Source organism: Vespula pensylvanica, chromosome 1 (genome assembly GCF_014466175.1).
Source record: "Vespula pensylvanica isolate Volc-1 chromosome 1, ASM1446617v1, whole genome shotgun sequence".
Lineage (NCBI taxonomy): Eukaryota > Metazoa > Arthropoda > Insecta > Hymenoptera > Vespidae > Vespula > Vespula pensylvanica.
In genome coordinates this window covers 12645443-12665442 of record NC_057685.1, presented here as the reverse complement: position 1 = coordinate 12665442, position 20000 = coordinate 12645443, and the positions used below count along the sequence as shown (strand labels likewise).

The following is a 20000-nucleotide window of genomic DNA, read 5'->3' as shown; positions in this document are numbered from 1 at the left end:
AAGCAGTTAGTAATTTAAATCTCATCTATTATCAAGTTTTCTATCGACCCTTTTATCATCAACTTTTTCTTGTATCTTAAATCTTAATAAACGATTTATAACTCGGATTTTAATGCAAGAAGCTCGGTTCTAGGGTCGCAAGATCGAAGAACAACGTTCGCAGAGACTATCAGCCGAGTTGAGCCAACTTCGTCACGAATATGAGCGTCGTATTGCTGAGAAGGACGAGGAGATCGAAATTATTCGGTAAGTATTTGCCTCGAAAGATCTTTTTTCCTAACACTTTGAATGCCATAAGGATCATATTAATATTCAATTTTACAGACTTTATTTAAATCGTTTTTAAAGATTTTTTTTTTGTGTAATCTTTAAAAAATTAAAAGTATACTTCTTAATAAGAATACAGTCTGATGTGAAAATTATATACAGGGTGTTCGTCCATATACATCCGAGCAAGTATCTTACAACTGGTTGAAGTTATATAAAAGTATAATAAAAGAAATTTACACGACTCTGAGTCAGCTACAAAATGCATGTAAAAATATGTTGTTTACCCGTAATCTTTTCGAGTTATAAAGATCAACATAGTTTCTTTAAATAGATACGTATAATCTTTTTCTGCACATTTACATTACAGTAGTAATCATTTACGATCAAAATCATACTTACTAAAAAAATTACTATTACATGTCGTTTACGAGATAATTGGTATTTTAACGATTGACTAACAAATTCATACTTTCATGTTAAGCAAATATTCGTATACTTCACACTTCATGTTATATAAATACATTATTTACAAATCAAACGTGTCATGCATTTTGGCGAGTTGAAGATCAGTGATTCTGTTCGACGTGACCGACTTCAAAATATAATGCAATCTGACCGATTGCTTTTCAACTTACGATACGAAAAACCAACTACTTTAATACTTAAAATGCCGATTATCTCGTAAATGAAACATGATAGATATTTTTTATTAGATATAATTTTAATTGCAAACGAATACTATATAAACATGCAAAAAAGATTATGGAAATCCATTTAAAAGAAACTATATTGACCTTCATAACTCGGAAAGGTCACGAGTAAACAGAAAATTTAGATAAGAATTTCGCAGATGAATCAGAGCCATGCAAATTTCTTTTATTAAACTTTCTTGAAACTTCAACCAGTCGCAAGATATTTGCTCGAATATCTATGGACGGACATATTTTATATAACATGAATTCTTTTATATCTTTTATGTATAAAAAATTATGGATGTTATTAGATGAGTATATCGATTTCTGAAAAATTAGTTTAACAGTTAATATATTAATCTATTTGTCTTGCAAAAACTTTTTTCGGCATGAAGAAAATATTAAAATGGTTTCATATATCTAATTGATAACTTTATGAAGCATGATTTTAAGTAATAATTAAATTATTTACGAGATAACAAAATATATTGAGTAATTCACACGTGAGTGAGAGAGTGAGAAACTAATCGATGTCCATTATCATTTAACCTATTGTAAATCATATATATATACATATATATATAGAGAGAGATGAGTATATCAGTTGATTCAATAAATGATCATATGGTCAAGCTCGCAACTATGCGAGATACGCACATAGAAATTTTCATTAACTCGTAGTACGCATGCATAGACAATTAGTAATCAAATCAAACGTATTTGAAATACTGTATAACGTGTATATCTTTAATTAATTATACATAACATAGTGTTATTTATAAAATACGTTCAAATTGATGATCGATTTATCCGACTACTATATCGACCCAATTACTATTTATACTCGATCTATTTCTATGTAACGTGCAAAGTGTCGGCGACCGCGAAAATCGAACCGCCATCAAATGATCGATCACTCGTTTTAGCTTCCACAATCAACATATTAAAATACGATGGCGTTTAATAATAAAAATATCTTTGAATTCAAACAATGAAATGAAATGATTTTATTTCGACTAATGAAACTAAAGTTTATAAATCTGGAAAGTTCATTTATAGAAGATGAAATATATAAATGTAAACGATTAATCGAATTAAAATGGGAGAGTAAAATATAATAATCAATAATGTATCAATAAAAAGAATTCTCGATCTTCGGCAAGAAGAAGAGCAATGAGTTAATAAGAAACTAATGAGAAACTAATAAATGACAATATCAGTCAACTATTACTTACGGTCACTCTATTAATAAAACTAGTCGCGATCCGATCGTTATTAAAAGGTGACGATCGCTTGTTCTCAATGTGGCAATCACAAAGGAAAACTTTTCAAAAGATGCCGTCATAGCTTCGGCCTAATTATCATTAGAGTGCTCACCGTAAATGTTCGGCAGTATCAGTCATACTTTCGGATCGTATTAAAAAGGATCTCGAGCCTGAGGAAACTCAGAACGAAATTGATAGTGTTAAGTGTTTGTAAGGTAGAAAGAAACGCCGAAGAGACAAAATGGTGGGTTACATGCCACCTAGCCAAGTGCCACTTGAGTCAAAATGGCGGCACTGGCCAACGTACGTTTACGATAAAAATTATGGATACGGTATGAATTATTATCAGCCAATGTTGGATTATATCGATCGAAAGGAAGAGAAACTGGAAAGACCGAGATCGGCGCTGGGTCGATTAGAGGGAAATGGAAACGAATTTCCAGACCTACCTTGGTCCGATGGCAGATTTATGTGGGAGGGTAAAGAATTACAAACCTATGACAAAAACGATTTGATTAAACGAGCGATCGACGCCGAGGATCAAGCGAGGGGACATCTATCTCGCTTTAAGGTATGAAAACGAAAGAATTAAAAATAGAAAGAATTTTTCTTAATTTCAGATTAAATAGAAAGGATCGGACAATTAATAAGAATATAATACGAGGCTAGCGCGTTCAGGAAATGCGTTTTCCTCGCTAGAGAAAACACGAATTGAGCGAGCCACTTGACCTTTTCGCTTTCTAAATTTGGTACAGCGGAAGTGATCGTCTTGAGCGAGCGAATAGCTAAGATCAAAAACGAAAACGAAGGCGAATGCCTGGCGCATCTTTCTCTTTCTCTTTCTCATTTCTCTCTTTTCCTTTCAATCAACAAATTTTTCAACGATCCTTTAATCCTTTGTCTTCAGCTCCTCGGTAACGAGGACGGCTATCTAGTAAAAATATTGCGGAAGCACGTCAAACGTTTTGTTGGCAGTCTATTATTTGGAACGTTTCTCTTCATCTTCGTCTTTCGATGAGCCGTTTGCCAAGTCACTCGAGTGATGAAAAGAAATCCATCTCGCGTCACCCAGACTACCGAGTCAGATCGGGCGAAGTCAGTCGTGCTACGGTTGTCGAGCAAGAAAGAGAGAAAGAGAGAGAGAGAGAAAGGGGAAAGAGAAACTCGAGAATTTCAGTCGTTGCATTTCTAAGTTTAGAGAGAAAAAGAGAGAAAGAAACGAGAAATTATCTCTAGCTGTATTATCTCTAGTCTTCTGCGAGCATAGTTAAACTTTGGTGTCTTAAGCGAGGACTTTCAAGGAATAAAATCGCCTAACGATTAACGAGACTTCCTTTTCACATTCGAAGATAGCCAAACGGACGGACTTTAGTCTGGAAAAGACTGTACACGCCAGTAGAGTGACACAGGACATTCTCAACCGAGTTTCTCCGTATTGGATTAGCGAATATCCAAAACAAAAAGTACCGACAGACGTGCAACTGAAAGCCTTAGCTGCCATCGAAATGCAAGCTCTAAAGGAAATCCAGATGTTGAAAGAAGTCCAAGAAAATTTGGATCACGGCAAAAGTCTTCGTGGGAAATCTGCGAGGGCTATAGAGATTCAACTTAGGACCGAGGCTCTGAAAAATCTTAGCAAGAGTCAAGAACTCGCTGATATTCGAAAGTATCAAACAGAAATGAACCATGCCTATTGGGAGGGAAGAGATCAAAGCAAACTGATGGAGAAAAGGGCCAAATTGATCCTCGACGAGGCTAGACTGACGGAACCTCTGGATATTCTCAGTAAGGAGCTACGTGGATACGAGAAGAGATCGAGCAATTATTTTCTGGACCAGAGGTATCGAGATAATCGAAAGCGGATCCGACAAGAATTTGCCTATCGCGAACGTCCCCCCATGTTGGATTATAAATATTATAATCGTTTCTGGTACACGAACCGCTAAACGACAGCATCTGTGTGTTAAAAATACTCGAATGTTCAGACAAGGGTAAACTAAATAAACTATAAAAATTCGATATAGTCTCGATCGATTAATCTATTGCTGCTTTAATTCTTTCGCCAAATTCCTTCCGTTCGTTTTAACAATCTATCTGTCCCAGTTTCCTACGAAATGAATTTAATCCTCAAAACTATCAGCTTTTTTGCTTTATGCTTTACAAACTCTTCGCTCAAAGTCAATGTTATTCGATATATTATCATGATTTATAACGTTAACTTAGCAAGCAGACCAGCATTGAGATCGAGCAATTGAACGCCCGCGTCGTCGAAGCGGAAACGAAGCTGAAGACCGAAGTACAGCGTGTAAAGAAGAAGCTCCAGATTCAGATCACCGAACTGGAACTTTCTCTCGACGTTGCCAACAAGAACAACATCGATTTGCAAAAGACCATAAAGAAGCAGTCTCTTACCCTTACCGTACGTATCTCAGTTGATTTAAGTCCCATCTTCAATAAACAACTTTCGCTAATCATTCATCTATTATATCTCAGGAACTCCAAGCCCACTACGATGAAGTTCAACGCCAACTGCAGGTAACCTTGGATCAGTTGGGCATTAGCCAGAGACGTCTCCAGTCATTGACGGCCGAGCTCGAAGAAGTTCGCGGCAATTACGAATCCGTGAGTAAATCATTCGATCGAGCTAAAACAAAATACAATATCAAAATCAATTGATGTTAATACAATATTCGTAATTTTCAAGGCCCTCCGCGCAAAGAGAACAGTCGAGCAGCAATACGAAGAGTCGGTTAGCCGTATCAACGAATTGACGACTATCAATGTGAACATAGCTTCGTCTAAGGCTAAGCTCGAGCAAGAATTAACAACCTTGGCTGGTGATTACGAGGAAGTCACCAAGGAATTGCGAGTTAGCGACGAAAGATATCAACGTGTACAGAACGAGTTGAAGCATACCGTGGAGATTCTGCACGAGGAACAAGAACGTATCGTCAAGATCGAGGCGATCAAGAAGTCGCTTGAGATCGAAGTTAAGAATTTGTCAGTGAGATTGGAAGAAGTCGAGGCCAACGCGATCGTTGGCGGCAAACGTATAATCAGCAAGCTCGAGGCCAGGGTAAAAAAACGAATATATTTTCATGGTCCAACTTTCACGATTAAATAAACCAGTTCGATCACATTCGTTAATCAAACAAAATTTATAGATTCGCGATCTGGAACTCGAATTGGACGAGGAGAAACGCAGACACTCGGAGACTGTGAAGATTTTGCGCAAAAAAGAACGAAACATCAAGGAGGTGATGATCCAAGTGGAGGAAGACTCGAAGAATATTGCTTTGCTACAAGAATCGTTGGACAAGGCGAATCAAAAAGTCTGCATCTATAAGAGACAACTCCAAGAGCAAGAGGGCATGTCCCAGCAAAGTGTGACCAGGGTTCGCCGATTCCAAAGAGAACTCGAAGCAGCCGAAGATCGTGCCGATACAGCTGAAAGCAATTTGACCTTGATTCGTGCCAAACACCGCAGCTTCGTCACCACCTCGACCGTACCCGGTTCCCAGGTCTACCTTGTCCAGGAGACGAGGCAGGAGCTGTAATAACTTCGCCACAGAAATCATCGCCACCCCAATTATCATTTCGAACGCCACGTCGTCCTCCTTCTAAACGTACGTATCACTTGATCCATACAATTTTATACTATTTTCGATTATCGATAGATTATAGTTATACTACTGCATATACCGTTCCCATTATCGGTAAAGAATAGCATGGTTAATTTTTTCATAAAAAAATTTAAAGATATTTGTTTGAAACATTGAAGAAAAAATAAAATGAGTGAAGTTGCTCTCCTAAATTACAGTACTCGTACGTTCAAACTATCATTACTTTTATCATGTAAAAAACTTAAGATTTAAGAGTACAAATCCTTCTTTAGAGTCATCATTCTAATTCTACGACGATAAAACAGTAGCAACAACAGCAACGGCAACAGCAACGGCAAAGGCAATGGTAACAGCAACAGCAGCAGCAGCAGGACGAACGATCCAAAGGCGGGAGGACCGAAAGAGTTTCCAACGGGTCGCACGATGTACTATGCAGATCTTGTCCGAGGGGGTTGAACTATTAAAAAACCTCCATTTTCATAAGTACATCGCTATTAATTATAAACGGACGACCCGTCGTAAATTCGACATACACATACATATATATATATATATAATATATATATTTATAATATATATTTAATCCAACGAAATTTCCGCTTCCTCTCGTGAACGAAAAGAATTAAAAAAAATAAAAGAAATACGGGACATTTTGATTAGGCCAAAGCGAAAGAGAACGAAAGCAAATAATAAAAAAAAAAAATAACGACATATAGATTTTAACCAAAATAAAAAAGCTTAATTGCAGGTGCACGAGTAAAAATATCAACATTGTAAAGAAAATTTGAAGCAAAATAAACGGCATTCATTATTACTATTCTTATCCTATCAATGATGTGGCTATTATTAATCGCGTAATTAAGATAAAAATTAAGAGAGAGTAAGGCAAGACACTGTCGTGTCTCGCTATTCGCGATTATCGCACATGTATTTAAATGGATAACATTAATTCTATGCTATTATTACACATATAGGTATTATTGTCCGTACACACAAATCTCGCTATACGACATACACAATAACCTGTGTCAACATTAATTTAATAAATAAATTCAAAGTCGTAAGTACGAAAGCTTGTTGAATCATCTCTTTTCTCTCCTTTTTTACGATGTTAAGATATATTATTATTCAAATATTAGATCAACCAATTTATTTATTTGTTAAAACTAAACTTCATTTATTCGAGCCAATTAGATATTCTCCACAGACCATTTTCAATAACATCTTTTTTATTTTATTTAGTAATTTAGCAGGATCTACGGAGATATTTAATGTTCACAAAACCAGTAGAAACTCTTAGACAAATTGTTGAACTGGCAATCTATAGCGAGCTTAATAATTTATCTAATCTAAAGGAGTATCACGAAACTGTCAAGTGATTTAAATGTGGAAAAAGTCCCAGTAACGAAAGCATGCATTCTAAAAGTAACTTACTGAAATTGAATAACTGAAATAAACTTAAATGCATTCTATCCGTTCTGCACAATTTATTAGCTAAATTTTGAAAAGAGGGATGATTCCTGCCTCAGGATATGTATGATGCCAATATTGTTACTTTATACAACAAGAAAGTCTACCGTGGCAACTGCAATTGCTATCTAGCATTATTGGCAAGTTGTTTGGTCGAGTAGTTCTTGGCAAACTTTAAAAACTTGTCGACTACGTGTACCCTGAGATTTTACATGATTTCCGGACTCTACATATATTCCGCAGTAGTTACAATTTTTATTCAAGAGCTTCAGAGCCTAATGCACAAATTGGCTTAGGCATATGCTCTTTTCTCCACGTCTACCAATGCGATTGACAGTAGCGATTGGCACAAAGATATGCGGAAGTCAAGCTATAATATTAAATGATACACCAACTGAACTAACTTTGGAAATGCTCAGTAAGTTTTCTAATCTAGACTCGACCATATCGAACGATCTCTCACTTGTTACAGAGATCAGTACTTGCATTACTTAGTACAAGAATATGAGACAACATTTTACTACTAAACTATCAGACATGCGGTTTGAGCATACTCCTGTATGGAACTGAAACTTGGACGTTGTACAAAAAACAACAACGTCGACTCAACATTTTCCACATGTGTTGTCCTCGTAACATCTTGGGTACACCATAGAAAGACAAAGTCATGAACGGATACTCGAGATCGCACAACTACCTAGCCTTACTGCTCTGCTTAAGTAGAAACATTTGCGGTGGCTGCGGCATGTGCATCGTATACGACACACTCGTTTACCCAGACAGGTTCTTCTGAGCAAAATTACTGATGCGAAAAAGTCTGTGGCCAAACCGATCCTACGTTATAAGGATTACGCTAAGTGCGATATGGCTGTATTTAACATTCTAAACAGCCAGTGGAAACAGCCAGTGGAAACAGCTTGCTAAGGATCGTATCTCATGGAAAAAAACTCGTGGCAAATGGTGGAATCACTTACTTGGTTCGACACGTTGATATACGCTGACGCTACCATTTGCTCATCGTATAGAAACGAAGTATAATTTAATTCTGGATTGTCGTTACCGCATAAGTTTTTACAGCCATCAACCTAAGTGTCTACGAACATAAAACACTCCGTAAATCATCCGTTATAGATAAAAAGGCTATTGATGAATAAAAAACAACGTCACTCGTAAATCCAACCATCCATTACGAAAATTACAAGGGTTCATTCTATCGATACGCAATTCATCGAATAATAACATTTACATCGTTATTTACAGGATTATTATACATTAGAAAGAAATAAAGAAGAAGGAAATAAAAACTTTTAACAAAGTCGTAATAATAATAATAATATGATTAGATAAAAATTAAAGAGATAGATACGTTCTTAAAATTAATTACACTACTTTGAATATAAAGACGTAATATATTATTAAAAAAAAAAAAAAAAAACAGGAGAATTGGAAAATTCGCTCGATATTTTTGTGTTTCCTTTCGTACTTTCGCAAAAGAAAAAAAAAATAAAAGATAAAACAAAATAATAAAAGATCACATTTGAATTATTGTTAATTAAGTTGGTTGTACGAAATATTTATATACCTTTCACCAGGATACTTACGATACAAATTAATATATATTTTCGAGAATAACAAATATTATGCGTGTTAAGAGAAGAATAGGCCAAAGATCGCGTTCTTGATTGATGAAAATAAAAAATCTAATTCTTCATTTAAGAAATCTCTTATCAATTATCTTGCGATTCCCTATAAACTTGTACTCTTTTCGCATTATTACAATATTCCAATTAATCATATGTTTGTAGAATAATAATTATTAACACTTTAACGGCACATTCTCACGAATCACCGGAATTTCTCACGTAATCGCAACAGTTTTTCGCATGATCCTTCGTAGTATAATTATAATATACTTATCGGGAGAGAAGCATTGAAGCCACCATCATTTAAATTTACCTTCATATAATCTTCATGTAAACAAAAAACATCACCGTCCTAAAGTATTTTAACGAGTTATCGATCCATAATTACAGACAGGAAAAAAACTGATTAATAGGTTTCCGATTTATAAGCACTGATATACAAACGATGCCAATATGGTATCCATTAAAAGAAAAAAAAAGAATAAAATAAAATAAAAAAGAATAAGAAAAAGTTCGACGAAGTTTTCAGCTAAAGGAAGAAGGAGCAAATCAAGCTGTGTTATATCGATTATCACTATTTATCGCTAACTTTGTTGTCCTCGTAACCTCAGTAATATTTTCCAAATCGTGGACATCCCCTAAAATTTCTTCGATCAACTTGAAAATTTCAAACTGGTTACTCGCATTTTTTTCTTCTTATTTAATTCATTAAAACCTTTTCTATTCGAAGTTTTCTTTCTCAACGATTAAAAAAAGATCGTACTCCATGATTTGGAAAGCTTCAGATACAGTCTACTTATTTACAATCGTAGTTATAAAAAGAGCTCACTTCACACGCTTGGAATCACTTTTCGTATCCTTTATTTGTTTGTTTGTTTGTTTGTTTACTTTTTCGTTTCGCTATTTATATACCGGCATATATAGCTTCGAGACTCTACCGATCTATTTTCGCTGAAAAAAAACAATGCGACATAGAAATTTGTTTCGCGTGAGTATGCGTGTCCTAACTGTATCTAACGATTGCTTCGCAATACCTCATTAATTAACTGGAAAAGTGTTAAAATAAATTAAACGCTATATATATATATATGTATATAATATATATATATATATATATATATATATATATATAATCCGTGTATGTATAGTATATCATCGTAAAGGTACATACATACAACTTCCTCCTTCTAATGATATCGATACTGACATAAATGCAGCCGCAATGATGCAACGTTTTTCTTCGTTTTATTGTTACTCTCCATTTGTACAAGTTTCGACTTAAATCATTAATATGGAAAGAAAGAACGATAGAGGATAAAATCTTATTTGGCAGTTTAGCATCGTCGAATATTTTAATGAAATTGGTTCGACGCTTCGGAAACACATCATATTTCAATTGGGAAAATAATCTGTTCTTATTCTCGGCAAAAAAGATTGCTTCGAACGATACTGGCAATGTTTCGACGTTTCATCAATGTGAATTCTTCTGACTTCCTGTATAACTCACATTTGCAGAGCTTAAAAAGATTGACCTAGCTATATGTATATCGCGTGTATATGTATCATCCCTATGCGTATGTATCTATATGTGTGTATGTATATGTGTATTTATTATAAAGGAGGTGGCGAGGATGTAATTACGAAGATGATGCAGCTAATATTATATCATAACTGGTTTTTTGCTTTAGTTAACATTCGGTTGGGTATTGGCACAGAGTTGTACTAGCAGTATGGAAATATCTGCAGAAATTTCGCGTCGATGAAAGGCCCACGTTCGTTTATCGAAATGGCTAATGAATTTACTTAACCACGCGAATCGTGTTTAAAGATTCACCGACGCGTACGGCTCGTCCTCTCATTTACGCATTTTATAAATTAACCTACTTCGTAATAGGAATGTACATAAAAGGTGAGCAAATAGATTTTTACTTCGGACCATTTGTTCGTTACGATTTACATGCGAGGATGATATAAGTATAATTATAATCAAAGCTATCGAGAGACATTTGTTATTTTCAAATTGACTGCTCATTCATTAGGTCCCTAAGATTCGGTAAGATCGTAAATAATGGTCAACGAGTGACCGACCAGCTTAAAATCTAGACAGTCTTGGGACATGTGATTCGTTATGCCATTAATAGAATAAAATCGTACGGTGTGGCAGGATATAATCCATAGTTCCAATTCTGATTAAAAAGAAAAGATACTTGTCGCAATGTGAGAAGAAATGAAATTTGCGATCCTGTCGATCGTATCTTTTTCGTAAAGGATAATCTACATTGTTTGCTATGTTTATTAAAAAGAGTTCGCATAAACCCTGTGAGATATGTATCCAGCCCGTACTATTATTTGAATATTTCTCAGTCTTTTATTTCTATCGCAATCTGCGGCAGTTGGGTTAAACGTTAATTCGTTCTTACATCGTCACAAAAGCCAATGAACAAATGTATGTTCGCTTCTTTGCCGAGATTAGGGAAACAAAAATGATTTCTTTCTTTCTTTCGTTATTCTACCTTGTATCTTGAATAATTATACTGTTATAAAGAAATACGAAAAAAATTCTTTCCTTTCGTCCAAACGTAGGCACTAATATTTTGCAACTTATACATACGTACGTGAATTCCGAAGTATCTTTCCACCGATCGGTGGCTTTAGAAAACGGAAGAGAAAGTGAGTACGGCAACCGAGCGCGGCGTCATCGGTAAAAAACAATATAAAAATACGATTATGTGTTTTAAAAGGACTCTTGCCTTTTCTACGTAATAATATTTAATTGTAACGTCGCAGACTTTTACGTTGATTATTGGATGACGAAGATTATTTGACCCTCTCTCTCCCTCTCTCTCTCTCTCTCTCCCTCTCCCTCTCTGTCCTTATCACTCTCCCTCATCTATGTATCTCTATCTCTATCTCGTCTTCTTTCTTTCGTCTTTGACGAATTTTCTTATCACGCGAGCATTACTACGTACGGAATCATTGCATTATTTTCAATCGTCCTCGCATAATTCCTCCAATACAAAATTACCATCGCCAGCTTCGTTAATAAATATCTTATTCTCTAATAAACATTAAACTCTCACCAGGCTACTGTTTCTAAAGAACAAAATAATAAACAACGACTTTGAAATGATTGAAAAATTTACCTGATTTCATTTGATCCATTTAAATATTTCATTTCACTTCAATCACTTTCAAAAAATTTGAAAGTTATTGTTTATCGTTTTCATTCCAAACAGCTATTCCGTGATTCACAAAAGTCAGATAAATTTAACTTTTTTCTTACTAAAGCAACTATAATCACTCAACGTTCAACATTCTAGCTGTATACTAAAGATAATTATAGATACTTAACAAAATTCTCTATGAATTAACGTATCTTGATGTATATTCTTTTATAATTCATTCTATGTTAATCTAATGTGATTTAAATAAGAAACCAATAATTTGCATAGTACGAAAAAATATTAAATGTTATTCTTTACAGACAACTCGTCGTAATGAAAGTGTTCATGTTCGTTAGGAGACAAGATAATTACTAATAAAGCTAACCAATAACATACCATACGTCCATTCGATCTCACACTATTCTAAATTTATAAACTCCCGTTCGTAATGATTGCTTTTTGTCATACAATATACACAATATATCGCACAAATACCGAACAATGCTCGTTCTCGTGTTGATCGTCGTTCTGAACGCGAAAAAGAAAGGAAAGAAAAAGAAGAAGAAGAAGAGGGAGAGAAAAAAAAAGAAACGAAAGAAAGATGGTGAGAAAATAGTAGAAAATTGTGCTCATAAATAACAAGTACAACAATTTATAAGTTGTAACTCGTTAAGATGATAACATTTTTTCATCCCCTTCTTCTTTTTCTTTTTATCTTTCTTCCCTTTATCATTCCGTTAAAAAATTCCCGAAAATATAGATTCTCCAATGTATCTTTCTCTCTTTCTCCATCCTTTTTTTTATTTTTTCTTTTCTTTTCTTTTCTTTTTTTTTTCTTTTTACTTTTTATTATTAGCGTCTCATTCACAATTTTTCATTTCTTTTTTTTTTCTTCTTTCTTTCTTTCATACTCGCGCAAGCCACTCTCGCTACCACTAACTCACTTGCTCTCCTTCTTTCATACTACTTTACAGTTGCTCTTGAGCTTAGCACCCTTCAATTTCAGCCTTCCTGTGTTACAAAGGAAACACGTTTCGACATACTCGCGGGGTATACCGTTGCATGTCGCGATCAACTTGCGTTAATATTACGCAAAACTTACGTCTTAAGAAAAACATTTGGTTACATCTACATTAAAGACAGTACAAGCGTGCGCGCGCGCGCACCCGCATATATACGTATATACGTATATTTAAGTCAATCAGTAAATATAACTGGTCGTAGATAAAAGGCCTTCCAATGTCAACGAAAACGTGATAAGGCTTCTCATATTATGCAATCGCGATTTATCAAATACATTTCTTTTTTGAAATAGTTTTGTTTCAATGTAAAACTTATCTTTTTGCGTCTCACTGATTTCACACGAAGAAACTTTACAACTACTTTAACGTTCGAAAATTTTTATCATAAATTGTAAATCAAGAAATATTTTCATGATCATGATTCTTGCTTGCATTCCTTCGAAAAAATCGATTCGATTTCGAAAAAAAAAAAAAAAAAACGTACATAGACTCGTTGAAAATAAGAAATATAAAAATTACCTGCACGTTTTGTTTACTTGTTTTCTTTTAATACCAGCATCCCGCTTGCATTGCCAAAAAAAGAAATTTCTCTGCGTACATGTATTTCTCTTGTAACACACGTTATATGGTACATGCTCTCGGAAAGTTTGGTTTCTGCTCGCACTGTTAAAACATCGACGATAAGTTCAATTTGAAAAATGTGTGAAATAAGTATTTGGAAATAGAAACACTGTCCGGAACATCGTAAAATAAATAAAGAAGTGTCCAATATCTAAAATATTCCGGTTCGTTCCTCAATATTCATAGATAGAACACATTCGACCAAATAAAAGTCAGTTTCATTATATTACCCTATTCTTATTCGAAATACCATTTGGTTAATCGACTCTGCTCTCAAGTAATCGTTTACGCACACGTATGCGAACTAACATATAAACTTATAATTATCGATTAATATTAATCCATAAACGTCACTACGGAATAAATTTATGTAGTTTATCTTTATAGTATTATAATAAATATACAGCAGTAATGTAACGTAGATTATCTTTCGATTAACCAAAAGCTTTTTTCGAGTTTTCGATTGACTTTACCCTTGTCGTTGTGTTCTAACCAATGGAAGAAAAAATAATTATAATAATAATTAACGAGTTAGAAGATCTTCGACGATTTGTTTGAAAAATATTAACAAATCGTAAAAAAAAATTCACTACTTCTCGATTGAATTTCGAAAACAAACAAAAAAAGAAATAAACTATGTAAATAATACAATTTGTAAATCGTCTGGGTTTTAAAGATCCGTTCTATATTCTTCTGGAATATTTTGCATAATGGAATAAAGTTTATGCAAATGTTCTCATATATTCACGTATAGTTTACGATCGCATATCCTATATTTGCGAAGCATAACAACACTGACACTTTCGGAATGGTCCCTCCTAATCTTCTCGACACTTTATTTCAGATCCTCCATAGCGCCATAATTGGCCAGAGACTTTTTAATCCTGAGTGCGGTCAGTCTTGCCGCGGCATTATGGTACCAACATTCCTTCATCACTTTCGACATCACTTGTAGAGCCTTCAAACAATTTTTTTAAAGATTCGCAAGTTCGATCGAAACGATATCAAGCGTACTATTAATTATTTTACATTGTTCGCTATGTAATCAAATACGTATTACATTAAGAAGCTAATCGACTTTTAAATTAATATAATAAATTAATATAATAATAAATCGATTTTTAAATATTTTAAAAACTTGAAGTACTTAAGAATAGAAGATAATTCTCGATGATTTATTAAAATTTTCATACTAACCTCGATCGACTGCCATCGATTTGGTATGGAGGGCCTTTGTCTGTCCGTACAGACGACCTTACGCATTTCCTCGATCGTAGGATCGGAAGGCACCAAATCGTAAAAGGGCAGTTGATAATCGTCGTGAATTCCACCAACGTTACAACGTCTTGCAATTTCCCAAAGAATCAAACCAAGAGCGTACACGTCTGCTCTTTTGAATGAATCGAAGTGATTCATATTTATCGTCTCTTCCAAGACCTAAAGTCAATGTAAACAACTCCAATGAATTATTCTCTGATTACATTATTACGTATATACACACACAACGTGTTTATTACCTCAGGTGCCATGTAACGTTTAGTTCCAACCCTATTATTTAATTGAATATCAACGGTGTCCGTGATTACATCATGCCTAACAGCCAATCCAAGATCACCAATCGCACATGTACCATTCGTCTTAACGAGAATGTTCTTCGATTTGAGATCTCTATGAGCGATAGCTGGTTTACCTTGCGTACCAACAATTTCCATATGAAGATGTGCCAGACCAGTAGCGATCGACAAGGCCATTCTAATCATGCCGTTCGTATCTACGGTCGATCTATTCAGATAATCGAAAAGCGAACCTTTCTCGTGGTAATCCGTGATTAACCACAATTGCGTCCAGGTTCCGTTGTCTAAAAGCAAATACGAACAATGTGTGAGATACAATCGAGATCGATCGGTTTATTTCTTCATACATTTTTTCATATTATATAATTAATTATCTGTAATTGTATTAAGTTTATTACTAGTATTATATTATAATAATACTTGTAATTATGAAATTTTTTGTAATATTGATTTAAACTATTTAACAATGATAAAAGAATACCTTTGTTATCAGCAGCGATGAAACCAAGGATATTATCATGCCTCAGCATCACCGTCTGATAGATCTCTGCTTCTCGAAACCAAGATCTTTCCTCTCGCGAGCTAAAGATTTTAACGGCAACGTTTTCACCCCTCCAACGTCCACGCCAGACCTCACCGAAACGACCTTTTCCGATCGTCTCAACAAGCTGAATCTGGCGTGCTATACTCCGCTGTACCAGAAGTGGCAGACCTACTTGGGAGAGAAGGAACATTGGAAAAAGCATTCTAATCGATTTGATACACCTAAGTAGGATAACCGTCGAATATATTTATATAGGGTATCCCCGACCGTTTCGACGGTAAATTCTGTCCATGAAAATAATAAAAAAGTTCATATAAACGTATATTCTATTTATCATTATTCAATTATAGCGAGTCTTATGGTGAAATAATATTAGAGAAAGATGGAAGTAGTTGAATTAATTTCATCTACCTATTTCAATATCTGACGTTGAACCAATGGATTTTAGTAGAGTTATCTGAAATCCATCGGGTTAAGAGTGTTGAAATACTTTGCGAGATAATTGAACAAGATTTGCAGAAAAGCTAAACAATATCTGGACAAATGGAGATAAGACAGGATAAGATAGTCAAGAGTAAAACGTTTCCAGGATTGTGTTCAGATGCAAAGAGTTCATTTTAAACACTCCTTGTAAAGATAAGCAAATATAGTGCGTTGAAGAAGAAATTCGCTATAATTCGAAAACAAGGTCAAATAGGATATACGTTCACACAAGTTTTTTTTTTCTTGTTTTCATGTATAGAATCTAATTTGTTTGTGTTCCTTGAGGCTGTTCCTCGAAGCTATAGAACACTGTACATGTCTATATATATGTATATATATATATATATAAATTTCTTCAAATTAAAGTGATATATATATATATGACATCTAATTAGACAATTTAACTAAAAGAAAATACTAGATTATTATGTGTCTTATGTATCCATTTTTCAGAAACAAATTAAAAAGATACCTCGAAAGATACTCGATATTCAAACAATTTTGACATCTTAGCATATATTTAATTTATTTCGACCTACCCGAACCACTGCCACTAGTCGTCATTTCCAACATATCCCTGATGGTGACACCTCCAAGGATTGGTCGATCCGGTGCCTCCAACGAATCATCTGGGAAATGTCTTGCAGGACTTCTCCTCGACATGTGTATGTGATAAATAACCATAACGATCACACAGATCGCGCATATAGGAAGTGCTATCGTCAAGGCCATTTTCCAAGTAACCCACGTCGCATCGTCCCCGTTCGACGACACTTTTGACAAGACGACAACGACTTTCCGTTATAGCGTATTTATTTATTGCTAAAGATCGCTCGTAGAGAAAAACGCTATTCTCGAACGGCAAAATCAAACATTCGTTGCTCATCGAAATTAACGTTTCATCAACCACGTACGAAAAAAAGAAAAAAAGCAAGAAGAAAGGACAATGCACAAAAAAAGATTTTTCTCAGAAATTACTAATACAAGCTGAAAGTGCAAGCAAAATATCCACTTCATAGCCATCTTCCCCAACAATAATAGCATCCCATCAGCGAAACTACATATAGCCAAACATACATATTATCAATAACGAAAGTAAAGCAAAACACGGGATAGATGAAAAAGGAAAACGATCATTTCATTCTTATATATTCCCTCCGACTTATAATATCGACGTTCCCGTAGAAAAGATTGCTTTTTTTGCTGATGATTTCCTTGCGTTTGATTACGAAACCCTTCCTACCTGATAAATAATCCTTCGTGATACCTAGGAAAGAAGAGTCTCGTGCATTTCTAGGATACCTTTTTTTTTTATTCCCCGTGCAAGGTAGGTATGAATTTGACAAATAAAAGAGATTGTCATTCTGATTAATATGACGTGTTTGTATGTATGTATATCTATATATGTATATGTGCATCTTCGTAACGCGATTGTAACTTCGAACTTACCTCCAAATCTTCGCCATCTTGCACCAAGACGTAGTTCCTTCACGCACGCGGATGCTGTTAATGTTATGTTACTCCATGGAAAAAAAAAAAAAAAAAAAAAAAAAATAAAGAAACACAAGGGTTAATGACAACAAGAATCATGTTAAGTGAAATACGGAGATCGCGACTCGACGAGCAAATGTGAGAACCATTTTGACGAATCCCGTCGTAGTAACCAGTAAAACCAATTTTCGAGACAAAATCTCAACTTAATCGATAGATCTTGTTTCGTTTCCCAATACCATCGATAGACATAGATCTCCTAACACGAATGGAACAGTAAAACAATATATAATGATCCCCATCGAAATTAAGATGCAAAAAAAACTGCAATGAATATGATGAGACAGACATATCATTGAAAAGCATATATGTATTGAAACACCTATTCTATAAGATGGATAATTACTAGAGTTATCTATCTTTTCCTTTAAAAAAAGTACAAAGTGAGGGGGAATACAAGGAGGGCAAATTGTTGAAAATTTTCGAAATATATTATAGATCAAGATCCTGTGAAAACTGTGTCCTTTTAAAGAATTAAATTTGTTCAAGGACATACTCTTCGTTGTTACTGTCTTTTTGTATCTTACACGTGCATGTGCGCACGCGCGCGTTTGTGTATATAGAATTAAATCGAAATTTCTTATCTTTTTAGTATTAAATCGGTTATCTCTTATCTTTACTTTTTGCATTCATCGCGATTCAATCGTTATTAAAATATTTTTTCAACTCGGTACGTCTTATGAAATATTACGCGAAGAAAATATTTCTTGAAATCGATACGTTATCGAAATTTACGTTTCATTTTTACTTTATACCGATGAAAATCATCGACATTATAGATATATCAATAAGGAGCTAAATAAATTTATATTTATTTTTTATTGGCTTGTCGAACTTTTACACTTTCGAATTCTGTAAAAAAACAAATTCTAAAAACAATACTTTTACTTAATTTTTATTTGATTTGATAAATTTGAAAAATGTTCTTCGACTCTCGTAGTTCTCTTCTTCAAACTTTATGAAAGGAAGCAAAGAGGATTGAAAAGAACGCTGAAAGTAAGATTGCGTAAGACGAAAAAGATATTTTTAATCCTGGATCGTCGATCGACAAACGTATGCTTCGACTCTAACTTCCGATACATCGACATTCTTTCTCGAGCCGTCATGAAATGATAAACACGAGTGTTCGACGAAAATAATTTACTTCAAATCGTTATCCCAAAAATCTGCCTCTCGTTGTAAAGCAGACAACAGAGAATATGAGAACGAAGAAGAAAGAAAAAGAGAGATTTACGGGTTGAAAAAGAAGAAAAGAATAAGAAAAAAGAAACTGTGAAAATATTAAGCGTTATCTTATCCGGCGGTAACACATATGAACACTGCGTTATCTCACCGGCATTTTTACATCGTGAATAATAGATGTGAGCGATACACAAGCCACCGGTCCAAGTCTCAGCAAATGTACATTGAAAATACATAATTTTTTTTTAGTTTTTAACTTGACTAATACCATCTTATTTCCATTTTGTATAAAAGCAAAAGTAAAACAGTTCTCTCTTTCTCCGTCTCTCTTTCTCTTTTCGTCCAATTTGTCTCTCGATCTAAAATTTATTCATTATTTTAACATAGCCATTATAATTAATAACAAAAAGACAGTAAAAATATCATAGAGCAAATAGAATGATCACACTATCTCGACTCAAGCGAGACTACGAAAGAACATCAAAACTTTTCCGTTCTTTGATACTTTTCAAAACAGAAAAAAAAAAATTGAAAAAAAAAAAAATATGCAGACTCTAAAAAGAGGCAAAAAAGATTCGTAGATGTCTCGTGCTTGATGAATCGTAAGCAATCTCTCGACTATCTTTCGTCTGGAAAGACCTCGTGTATTAGTCAACCGACACGGTGACACACAGAATGCATGTATACATGTGTATGTATGTATGTATATGTGGAATCAGCTAGGTGGAAGCAAGATATGAAGGAGAAACGAGAAACGAGCAAACGAGATATGGAGCGATGCTAATGAACGCCCAAAACGATCTTTCACATAAGCACCCAAGGTCGAAGGTAAAAAAGCCTGATTTTTTTTCTTTTTTCTTCTCTCTCTCTCTCTCTCTCTCTCTCTCTCTCTCTCT

At 34.5% G+C, this 20000-nt stretch overlaps 2 protein-coding genes across 8 annotated transcripts in view; one reads left to right on the top strand and one right to left on the bottom strand.

Moving 5' to 3' along the window:
* The window catches only part of LOC122629472 (paramyosin, long form), a 12676-nt gene extending 5754 nt beyond the window's left edge, over positions 1-6922 (top strand). The window contains exons 10-16 of the mRNA XM_043812953.1: positions 1-5; positions 134-246; positions 4451-4646; positions 4721-4849; positions 4932-5303; positions 5392-5853; positions 6123-6922. The exon at positions 1-5 is cut by the window's left edge and continues 123 nt beyond it. Coding sequence (XP_043668888.1) covers positions 1-5; positions 134-246; positions 4451-4646; positions 4721-4849; positions 4932-5303; positions 5392-5784 — 1208 coding nt within the window. The 3' untranslated portion in view covers positions 5785-5853; positions 6123-6922. The remainder of the gene's footprint in view (positions 6-133; positions 247-4450; positions 4647-4720; positions 4850-4931; positions 5304-5391; positions 5854-6122) is intronic.
* Positions 6923-8483: 1561 nt separating this feature from the next.
* The window catches only part of LOC122629525 (TGF-beta receptor type-1), a 24380-nt gene continuing 12863 nt past the window's right edge, over positions 8484-20000 (bottom strand). For 4 of the 7 annotated variants that reach the window (XM_043813428.1, XM_043813083.1, XM_043813506.1 and 1 more), the window contains 5 exons: positions 16911-17144; positions 15826-16059; positions 15288-15628; positions 14968-15207; positions 8484-14728 (listed from right to left, as the gene is read on the bottom strand). In XM_043813428.1, the coding sequence (XP_043669363.1) occupies positions 14606-14728; positions 14968-15207; positions 15288-15628; positions 15826-16059; positions 16911-17144 (1172 nt within the window). In that variant the 3' untranslated portion in view covers positions 8484-14605. The other 3 variants (XM_043813586.1, XM_043813166.1, XM_043813257.1) reach the window with 3 other exon arrangements.